Source organism: Mus musculus, chromosome 7, assembly GCF_000001635.26.
Source record: "Mus musculus strain C57BL/6J chromosome 7, GRCm38.p6 C57BL/6J".
NCBI lineage: Eukaryota > Metazoa > Chordata > Mammalia > Rodentia > Muridae > Mus > Mus musculus.
Genome location: NC_000073.6, coordinates 57,823,160 through 57,834,617, shown reverse-complemented (window position 1 = coordinate 57,834,617; position 11,458 = coordinate 57,823,160). Strand labels below are relative to the sequence as shown.

Below are 11,458 nucleotides of genomic sequence, written 5' to 3'. Positions count from 1 at the left end.
ATCCAGTGGAAGGAGTGGGACATCAACCTACTCACAAAATTTATTCAATCCAAAATTTGTCCTGCCTACAAGATAGAGATTGAACAGAGACTAAAGGACTAAAGACTGGCCCAAACTGAGACCCATTCCATGGAAGATATCCAAACTCTGACACTATTAATGATATTCTGTTATACTTGCAGACAGGAATCTACCATAGCTGTCTGCTGAGAGGCTTCATCCTGCATAGGATGTAAACAGGTACAGAGACCCATAGCCAAACATCAGATGGAGGTTCTTGTGGAAGAGGGAAGGAGCTAGATTGAGGGAGCTGGAGGGGCCAAGAACACCCCAAGAAGACTTACAGAATCAATTAACCTGAATCCATGGGGGCTCACAGAGACTGAACCAGTAACCAGAGAACATGCAGAGACTGCACATAGACCCCACAAAGTTATAGCAGACGTGCAACTTGATATTCACGTGGGTGGATTGGAGGCTGTCTCTGACTCTGTTGTCTGCCATTGGATACCCTTCCCCTAGCTGAAAAGCCTGATAGGACTTTGGTGGGAGAGGACGTGCTTAATGCTGCTGGGACTAGATGTCTCAGAGTGGGGTTGTACACTAGGGAGACTTCCCCTTCTCTGAAGAGAAGGTGAGGGGGTAATGGTGGGAGGAATTTGTAAGGACAGGACTGGTAGGAGAGCGGGAGGGAGCTGTGATTGGGATTTAATTTGAATAAAAAATAAATTATGAAAAAAGAAAAAGCCTTATTTATATCTATTTTATAAGCTATCTGATTATATATTCATATAGAAGAATTCAGCTTGAGTTCATGCTACAGAAAGGAAAGGCCTCCAAGGGGCCACGGACTGATAATAAAAACATTCAGTGCCAGATACCATTCCCTTATTTCTTTCTCAGAGATTTTTTTTTTTAATTGTTGCTTTTATTTGCCCCCTAGAATGTAATGGTAAGAACCTACTACTGAAGACAACTCACAATCTGGTCACAGGACAAGGGTCAGTTGGACATGGTCACATTTCCATGTACTTGGAAATGAGCAGGAAGCTTCCACTGTGCTGGCCAGCTTTCAAAGTAGCCTACTAGGGAAAAACTGAACCCTACAAACATCAATAATAACTCGACTGCCTAGAAAAATATGCCCACGAGTGAAGCAATGACATGAAAGTTATGGGAGTCATCACATTTTATTAAATATTTTACTTAATATTGATACCCATAACCCCTTTCTGATTAGATTCAAGGCCCACTCAACAAGAGGAAACACATTACTTTTTCTGTAAGACTGGTTATGCACAATAGTTAAGGAGCCCAGAAGATACAGTGATGAATTTATTATTATGTCGCTAAATGGACATAGTGTCAACCTGTCCTCTAATTATGTATATCTACCCATCAATTAGTGCAGCTTTATATCTCATCAGAGTTTATGCACTGGATGATGGTTAGTGTGGAAACTCACAGCTGGCTGACATACAAGGAATAATTGTCAGCAGAGTAATCATCTCTCTCCTGGGCTTTGGAACCATTGAGGTAGAGTGTGGGCAGACCAAAAGAGCCAGAGTTTTGGGGAAGATCACCAGCAAGAAACACATTCTTTTGTCAGAGCTCTGCACTCAGAAGTTCAGCAGCTGTGGTTGCCCAGATAAGATCTGTCTATGCCCCACTTGGGGATCCACCCCATAAACAACCATCAAACACAGACACTAGGCAGATGCCAACAAGAGCCTGTTGACAGGAGTCTGATATAGCTGTCTCCTGTGAGGCTCTGCCAGTGCCTGGCAAATACAGAAGTGGATGCTCACAGTCATCTATTGGATGGAGGACAAGGCCCCAATGAAGGAGCCAGAGAAATACCCAGGGAGCTGAAGGGGACTGAAGCCCCATAGAAGGAGCATCAATATGAACTAATTAGTACCCTCAGAGCTCTTTGGAACTATACCACCAATCAAAGAAAACACATGGTAGAACTTGTGGCTCTAGCTATATTTGTAGCAGAGGATGGCCTAGTCAGTCATCAAAGGGAGAAGAGGCCCTTGGTCCTGTGAAGGCTCTATGCCCCAGTATAGGGGAATGCCAGGACCAGGAATGGAAGTGGGTGGGTTGGGGAGCAGGGGTATGGGGGAGGGGATAGCAGTTTTTTGGAGGGGAAACTGGGAAAGGGGATAACATTTGAAATGTAAATAAAGAAAATATCTAATAAAAAAAAACAGAAAAAAGAGATCTATCTAAACTAAAGCCAATCAACATTCTAGCACAGATGAGAAAAACCTTCTGACTGAGGAGCTATTCTTGGAGAAGGAGGAGTTTTCTTTGTTCAAGAGGCGCCTGTATGCAGACCACTCTCCAGGGGGTGGGCACACATCCTTGAGTATGTGGGCAGCACAACTTGGACTCTGTGTGTCATTTTATTTTTAAGGCAACACAAAGTTGGGAACTTTGTGGGGGAGATGGAAGAAGATTAGGGATTACATGAGGATGGATATAATCACAATATGTTTTAAGAAATTACCAAGGAATTATTACTTGTGTCTTAAAGAGAATGCCTGGTACCACAATTGTTATCAGCCTCACTCCATAACAAATACAGCAGAACAGAAGCATTTACAAGCTAAAGGAGATTCTCATCCAAGAGTCAGTGCCAATCACAAGTGAACACAGCCAAACACTCAGGAAAATAAGTAGGAAGAAAAAGTCAGGTACAAGAAGTGTCATACAACACTTTCCTGGAACATTTCCTGCATATGAATGGAGGAATGATGATGGATAGTACCACGAAGGAGAGAAGCCAAAATATCATCAAATTCCTCTAAGGGTTAAATAGAAGGAAATAACCAAACCTAAGTGTTGTATCCAGTCTCCCCAAATAAGCAGATTTAAATAGTATGGGAAATCATCCATCAGCAAGAAGATATTTTCATTGAGAAAACTGGAGAATATTTTGATATTCAGTCTCAGAAGTGAAAGACAGGAGTAGGTTCTTAATCAAAAAGGATATGTCTTTCTTCATTAAAAAAAAATAAGATGCAGAGTGAGCATCGTGGTTCATACAAAGAGGACTATGAAGCTGTGGCCACTCTGAGCTACGTACTGATTTCATGCCAGCCTGACATTAATAAGGAAAAATCACCCCCGCCCACCGCAAAAAAAAAAAAAAAAAAAAGGGAAAGGTAGAGGAAAGGGGGAAGGGAAGGAAGAAAAGGAAAGGAGGAAAGGAAAAAAACCTAGAAGCCAGTGGTCCCAGAACCAGTATGTACATATAATGAGAAGTAATTCAACCTAGAAAAACCATGATATGCTCTGTAGTTTAGATCAATTGGAAAATATTTTAAAAATATTGAAATAGTAACCTATTTATCTGAACCTTAATTATATCTGCTTTCCTTTTATTTGAGGTTAAGACATGAGACTTAAAAAGATTTAAAGGAAACCAAGCTAACTAGATAACTCTGTTTCAAATAATATTTGTAAGATTTTTGAAATCCCTAAGTTGGTGATTGCTTTCATCTTTTAGAGTTCAATTTCTAATTAAGATCCTCCAGGATGGGAGTCCAGTGAGATGTAGCTTGTGAATGTTCTCAGCTTGTCTTGGGCCATCAACTAATCTCAAGTTTTAGACAGAAGATTACAATGCTTAGAGTGATTCTCTTTTCTCTTTTGTCATTAATGATTTTTTTTACATATTTAACAGGAATAATAAACCTTTAACTGTACTAACAAAGTGTAGTCCAAAAATATGAGTGTTCACTAGTTCTCAACTTTCAGGAGAAGTTTGTAAACATAACATTGACATCTTATGACTTCAGGCAGAGTATAAATATTTTTGACCTTGATAATAAAAAATTAAAGATACAGCTCACAAAAGACTGGAGGCAGAACAGAAGAGAAAGCCACGTAAGGATGGAAATGTTAGTGTTTTTGTCTAAAAACTTGTCAGAAGCCAAGACACTGAATCAGCCTACGATCAACAGATGAATAGCTAAAGTGTGTCCTATACTAATTACTTAGCCAGAAAAATCACTATGTACTATCTTTTGCATCAAAAATAGATTTGGACCTGGGGGATTCTGAAATGACATCGACGAGATGTAAAAGAACAAATACCATGTGCTCTCTCTCACAAGTGGAAGCTACAAAACTGATCTTATAATAGAAAAGAGGAGAATAGTGAATACCAGAGGCTGGGAAGAGCAGTAGAAAGATGGCAAAAGGCTAGCCAACCAGCATAAGCTCAAGTGGTCAACAGCACAGTAGGCAAGAGCATGTCACAGTATCCTGTCACACACTTTAGGAAATACTAGCAGAGAGGACTAGGCAGGCCCTAAATGAGGTTAATGCACTTGGTATACAAGGTAACACTGAACGGTAAAAATTATTACATGTTAGGTTTGAAAGCAAAATGACAGCAAATTAATTAAATATAGAAAGCTAGAGGCAAAGACATAAACCAAGTGTAACAAGACATAGAAATTTAACTTATTTGAGATGTTTTAAATCACCTGGTAGTCAGAGTCATTAATTTGTTTCAAGAAGCACAGGGCTACTAGGCTGTGTTCTCCCATTTCACTGCATTGCTTGTTTCATTCTCTACCTTTATTTTGTTTCTTATGTATACTAGAGACTGACAGAATGCAGGGTCTGGTGTTTGCATGCACCATACTTTTGCCCAGCTGCAGTTTTCAGCATCTGTGGTTTTTCTGTTGCTGCCTACTCCTTCTGAGTTGAACCTACTTATCCATCAGCAAGGGGGCAAGGAGTATGTCTCGCTAACACTAGAAACATCTTAGTCAATAATAACTGCTGCTTTATTCTACCTGGAACAAGTCCCTACCTTAAAACTGTTGCAGCTTTTAAAGAGTCAGTCTTCTCTGAAGTTTATCTCTATGGCAAGAAGCACTGATAAGCCTCATCCTTTATAAAGTAAGGGAATACTAAGCAAGAACTGTGAAGCAAACACATGTGAATGCAGGCCATGTCAGTAGTAGGTTGGGCAGTGAATAATCTGGGTGAAGTTTCCCTTGGGGGAAGCTGGACCTACTGGAGACCAAAATAGGTACTTAGTAGTATTTATTGGTCTTAAAAGTTTTTCACAAATCCTGGCCCAGTGACCTAGGTGAGACATGTTCCCACAGAGATGGTCTCATCTCAGTTTAAACCATGCCCAAGTCATAACCCCAGAGAAGACCTGGAATATAAAAGACTTGTTTATATACCAGGACACTGCATCAAATGTCCCTCATATTTTTCCCAACTACTTTACTCCCAGTTGCTATGCATGAGTGTACACCCACTGAGCTGATCAGCCCCACCTTGCTAAGAGCATTATGAGACCCCTGGGATCTTTGAGAGCAGTACATGTCTCTTGATAACCTGTCTGCATGGAGATGCCCATAGTTTGCATGCATTCATTCATTTGCTCACTCAGTTGTTCAGTCCATGATATCATCTCACTTTCACACTAGAAAGGCAACAAGAGATTGTTCCATAGCTTTTAATATAAAAATGTGTAGGCCCTAAAACACTAGAATAGATTATATCTGTATGATTAGTTGTTTTCTGAAGTTCCAAGCTAAATTGTGACTTTTCTTTATTACTAGAAACTGAACCTAGATCCTTACATAAAATTACATAAATCTTGATTTTTCCTTTTTCAAAAGAAACAATTTAACTCTTCTCTTAAGCGGTCAACTTGGGGCTCCAAATTCATTTTCCTTTCACATAACCTAAATGGACATGTGTACTTAAACAAGGTTGGATTAAAAAAGTATTCATTAACAGATGGAAAGGAAGAGAAAAAAAATCAGTCTTCACATTTATCAGTTAGTCCTTTTTTAATAAATTTGAATTCATTCAACAAGTTTCATATTGTATCTGTCACTCAATTTTGCTGTTTTTTTTTTCATGTCAAATAATACCAAAAAATTACATCAATGTGCTTAAGCAAAACCGGGTTTAAGTTTAATCTTTACAATGAAATGAAATCGACGGGAATACCAATCAGGACAGCAACCGCCTATTCCTACGAGAACAATCCTGTACTTACCTTGAACACATCTACTGACTTGGGAAGTAGAAAAATGAGTCACGAATGACATGTTTGTGGGCCGTCCCTAGGAGAGCTATGGTGCATGAGCCACTCTGGGAGGTCACTTACAAGGTGAGGGGGATTTAGTCATTCAGGAAAACATGGCACCTTTCAATGCAGTAGAAGAGGTAATCAGTCCAAGGTACACTCACCAGTGTCCTGGGAAATTTACTCCACCAGGGCAGTTCTTTGCCCAAAGAGTCAATGTTACTGTGATGGAAAGTTCACACTGACATGAAGTCAGAGTTCATTCCAAAAGTAACAAAATATTTTACCATTGGTTCAGTTGGCTTACAGAAAATGGCCAGAAATATGAACTCTTTTTATTTTTAGGTGGAGGGTTAAAATATGAATTATAGTAGGCTTATGCTTTTAAGCAAGGAGATTCAACAATGGACACATCTTTTCAGAATGTGTTTCCGTGGTTCAAACACCTACAGCTACAATGTGCCTGACCCCTCTGAGATGATCTCATTGGTGAAATTGTCAACTCCGTGTTTCAAAACAAGAGAACTGCTTTTGATGGGAACAACTGAAGATGTCCCCGTGTTGGCATCAAAACACACAATACTGCAGATGGACATGTCACTTAAAGCCTAGTGGGAACATTATTATGATATACTCTTTAGTTCATTTGAGATTCAGGGGCAGTGAGGGTGTCACGGCATTGGCAACACAACCACTCAACTGTCCCGGGATTGGTGAGCAGGAGTGACTTTCATTCAATTAAAGATAATTCCACTCTGGTGAGTCTTTTTTCTGCTGGGACTGATAGAGAAGGGCTACTGAATTGTCACAGACATATCTGGAAATGACTAATAAAGGGCTGTCATCAAGGCGTCAACACCATGGGCCCTCTGCGAAGCATTTCGTTTTGGAAAGACAGTACTATTGAGAAAACTAAAGGTTTATTGAATTGGTGAGAAGCTAAAATTTTCTGTTCTTAAGAGCTCTGGACATGGGTAACAGCCACCTCCATTCAGAGGTCCTGGTGGAATCCCTCTGTACCCTCACTTACTGACTCAAATGGCTGCTGTAAAGTTACTAGAGGCTACTTTCCTAGATAGGGATCAGAACCCACTCTTCTGCTAACACAGCCAGACTTCTCTTCTCAACACTTCTCCTAGCTTTAAAAAATAGAGAAGCCATAACATAAGTTATTAGAAGAAAAATATTTTTCTTCTGAAATGGAATAAAGCAAACACATACCCAAGGATCTTAGAAAGGATTTTTTTTTTACAGAATACATGTATGTATTTGTGTATGTGTGTGTATGTGTATGTATGTATGTATGTATGTATGTATGTGTGTGTAATTACAAATATTACTTAGAGTCTAGCTACTATGGTAACTTCATTACAGTGTCTATAAAGTTGTGGATCCCAGTCTTGGTGCCAAATGCATATAAAAAGCTCAAAAGCTATTATGACTATACCATGCAAATTTTTATCCAGAGATTCCCCGGGAGTGCACTGCTGCTCTTCTGAGCCCTGCGGGGTCTCTGCCTTGATATGTGGGTATCTCAACTATGCATCAAAAAAGCTCTGAGTCACTTCCCCAGAAAAACAAGTCACAGTTCTGAGTATAATAAATTATCAGCCAGTGACTGTTTCTGCCACACTGCTTGCATTTTGGAGTTCCTTGTCTACCTGTGGCACTTACACCTTGAGTTACAGGATACAGAGAGAGATACCTGAATTATTGAAAGGGATAAGGTCTTTGCAAACATTTGTATTCTTTTAACATGTTACAATGATAAGGCCACTTACAGAATTTTTTTTTAAATCTAACTTTTTGTCTCCTCCCACTGTTACCCATGGGGGGAAAAAAACTCCAGAGAAAAGCCAAATGGCAAAATTCACAGGCTCATCTCCAGATAGAAAATAAAACAAAGGAGCAGTGATGTAAAGAAGACTTAGCAGATAAGAATGGGGGAGGCAAAGGGTATAAAAATCAGTAACTGTCCCTCACACGGATTTTGTGGATTTAGGTTTTATTTAATATTAGGTTTTGAACAGTCAGACTCCCACATATTAGAGATTGCAATGGCCACCGAAAAATCAAGTAGTGTCAGTCCATGGTGACTGTCCACATGCCTCCTGGGGAGGGTGGTGGTGCTGCCTGCCTATGTGGAAAAACGATGGCGCCAGACTTGAAGGTGCCGCGTGTGTGGGATTTGGGGGTTATTAATTTAGCAGTTCTTTACTGCTTGTCGTTTTTTATCCTGTCTTCCAAATGCTTCGCTGTGACACCCGTTTACATAACTGCAGTCGGTTTATGGATGCCTGTGATAGAAATAGTTTACAAAAAATATATCATCTTTGTTTTTCTTTAGAAAGAGCTCATCTAAATACTAAGTTAAGGTTGCATCTATGAAACCGGTGCACCTTGTCTTGTTTCTACGAGCTTTAAAAAGTCCAAATCCTGATGAGGCTGTGGATCAGAAGGAACCAAAAGAGACTATTTGTGTCAGGTTGCTCTCCTTGCCTCAGAAACGGTCATGGGTTGTTGTGTGGTGTGTAGACTGGAAGTGTTCCTGCAGAATTCTAGTCAGTCTAGGAGGAGCTGGGTGTGCTTATGAGATATGTCAGTACATAAATAAAGGCTGTGAAGATTTTTAAGTTTCCAAAAGTGAACAGTAGAAACATTTTAGATTCAATCCTAACTTCTAGATAACAGAAAATAGTTACATCACAGAATGAAAAATATGACGTTGCATGCTGCCATGATAGCAAGCAGAAGAAACAAAATCTTGGTAATATATGTAGGTATGCATATTATGCAAATATATTTATATTAACATACAATGTTATAAGAATGGTAACATAACTGCAAGGGGGAAACCACTCTAGATGGTTTTACCTTAGAGTAACAAAGAACCTGAGACGTCTATGCTTCCAGTTAAATAGCAGACCTAGAAATCTGGATGAGATGTGGAGCACACTTCTAGCGATTGAATGTCATTATCAAAATGTGCCACTGTGTTCCCACATGACAGTTAAGCTGGACCCACTTAATGTTAACAGAAATCTCCCATGTATATGGGATGGTGGAGTACTTAAAACGGGACACCGTTTATTCCCAGTGAGTTTTTCAAGATGACTATTCAGACACCAGCGTAGGAGCTACCTACCAGTAAGAGTCAGGTAAGTGCACTGCCAGTGACTCATCTCATATGCTAACCCACTACAGAAAAACACACCTGATGAAACAAGCCCATCACAGAGAAGCCAACAAGCCTCGGTTGCAAACTGAGAGGGTATGAGGTGTACAACTACGGCTGTGGGAGTTCCCAAAGATTAACTAAGAATTCCTTTTGGATTTTTAAGCGAAAATATCTAACTTATGATAATAAAAGACACACTTTGGGATGACTGTGTTTCACGCCCTCATTCTTGAGGCATAATATTTAGATACTTGTCCCTTTCAATTAAAAAAAGAAAGAAAAAGCTATGAGTTTCTTTAATATGCATCCTGTGTTAAATTGTCCATAGTTGCAAAATGTATGGTATGTATGCGTATTTGTTTTATGTACACAGATACTCTTATCTGTGTCCTTGAACATATACACATACATTCTCATATACACGTGTATTTTATATATATGCTGAGAAAGTTCACATATATATACACAATTGTGTGTGTGTCCGTGTGTGTGTGTGTGCGTATGTGTGTGTGTGTTTGTATGTGTACTGGTATAAAAACTTGACAGGCAGGGTAATATTTCACTCAGTGTTAAATGAAGTCTTTGAAAAATCAAGTACAGTCACTCAGTTAACATAGTACAGCCAGTAAACTAAATTGAAGAGAGAAAAGGTGAATGGAAACACGATGCGGGACCATCTGTCTATGGCATTCACATCGGTTAGATCAGGGATTTTGATTTTGAGCTGTGAAGACCTCCTCCGTAGGTGGGTCTTCTTGTGCGGGATGCTTCTGTCTCCCATGTACCGCCCATGCCCTTCCTTGGGCATGCTCTGTTTCCTATACTGGATTCCTGAGTTGTCAAAGGATATTGCTGAATTCCTGGTGTCACCAACGCTGCCTGCAACCTCATTCATTTCATTGTGAACATCCATCGGTGCTAATAGGATATTCCCGTGAGCATCCACCTAATGGGAAGAAAATGTATACTCTTAGGAAGCTGGAATGCCTATCAAATTTTAATATGCAAGACCTGGACAGAATGCTGTTACACAATCATGAAACGTAGCTTATGAGAATCTGTATGTTAATTCCCTGTCTCATTTTATAGGAAAAATACTTTTTTGGAAATTTAAGTGCAGCTTTCAGAGTGTATTTCCCTTATCTGAAAGTTCTTATAGAGAAAGGAAAGGCAGCTTTACCAAATTGATATTTCACATTACACGATCCCTACTGAAGAGAAAACTGAAGTGTGAATCCCTTCCAGATTTTTACTTCTCTGTGAGTGACTGCTTATAATTGTGCATTGAATGGAAATGATATAGTACTCTCTGCCTTGTCTGCACTTCAACCTGTATCATCTAGATTTGGCAACGGCACAATACCCGTGTCACTCGGTCTCCCTTCCAAGTCACATGAGTATTGAATCATCAGACATCTCAACCAGAAATGGAGGTGAGCAGAGCACATGAAAGACTGTTGCAACAGAAGGCCTCATGCAGATAACTTTCATTTGGCTGTATTGTTAGGATTCCTCTTCTTTTTTTCCCCATGCCCTCATGTTAGTTTCTTACTTTGCCTACTGATAAGTTAAATTTTGTCTTAGGCATGAACTGATAGACTGGCAGCGTACATGTAACATATGCTGCCAGCTCTGGTTTCAAGTAGACACAGGGATTTCCTTAGGAAGTTAGCTTGTTCTATTTTGAATGTTTGCATTGGACCCCTGGGCAACCTCTGATAAGTATGCCTATCCTAGCCTGCTAGCCCTTTCTCTGATGATTTAAATTGCTAGATTACTGTGGGGAAGCACAGGGACAATCATGATGGTGTTCATGGTGACTATTGGGGTAGATCCAGATGTGGGTCTCTGCATAATGTGGCCCTAGCAGAAGTCCTCTTTTCCAAGAGCTATGTTTAAAGTAGCAAGTCTCTTTTCACAGTGAAGTCAACATAAAAATAATAAAGTTTTATTCTTTGTTAAATATAGATGCAGACCTTCCACTGCAATGCCATTGATGCATGTGTTTATTGGTTTGTCACAGAATGTTTCAGCAGCCTCCTTATGGCTGCGGGACCATGCAACTTGGGGAACCTGGGCTGGTGTCCCTGGTAAAGTTGCAGTTGGATCATACTATAGTTGCTACAGCCTGGTTCTCTGAGCTCTCCATAATCCCATCTGTGTCTATCCTTTTCCTGGAAGGCTGTACCCCCTTTTCCATTCTT

General features: G+C 39.8%; 1 protein-coding gene across 2 annotated transcripts in view; it reads right to left on the bottom strand.

The window, feature by feature from the left end:
- Positions 1-5,815: 5,815 nt before the first annotated feature.
- Gabrb3 (gamma-aminobutyric acid (GABA) A receptor, subunit beta 3) overlaps positions 5,816-11,458 on the bottom strand; it is a 238,285-nt gene continuing 232,642 nt past the window's right edge. For both annotated transcript variants that reach the window (NM_001038701.2, NM_008071.3), the window contains exon 9: positions 5,816-10,200. In NM_001038701.2, the coding sequence (NP_001033790.1) occupies positions 9,859-10,200 (342 nt within the window). In that variant the 3' untranslated portion in view covers positions 5,816-9,858. The remainder of the gene's footprint in view (positions 10,201-11,458) is intronic.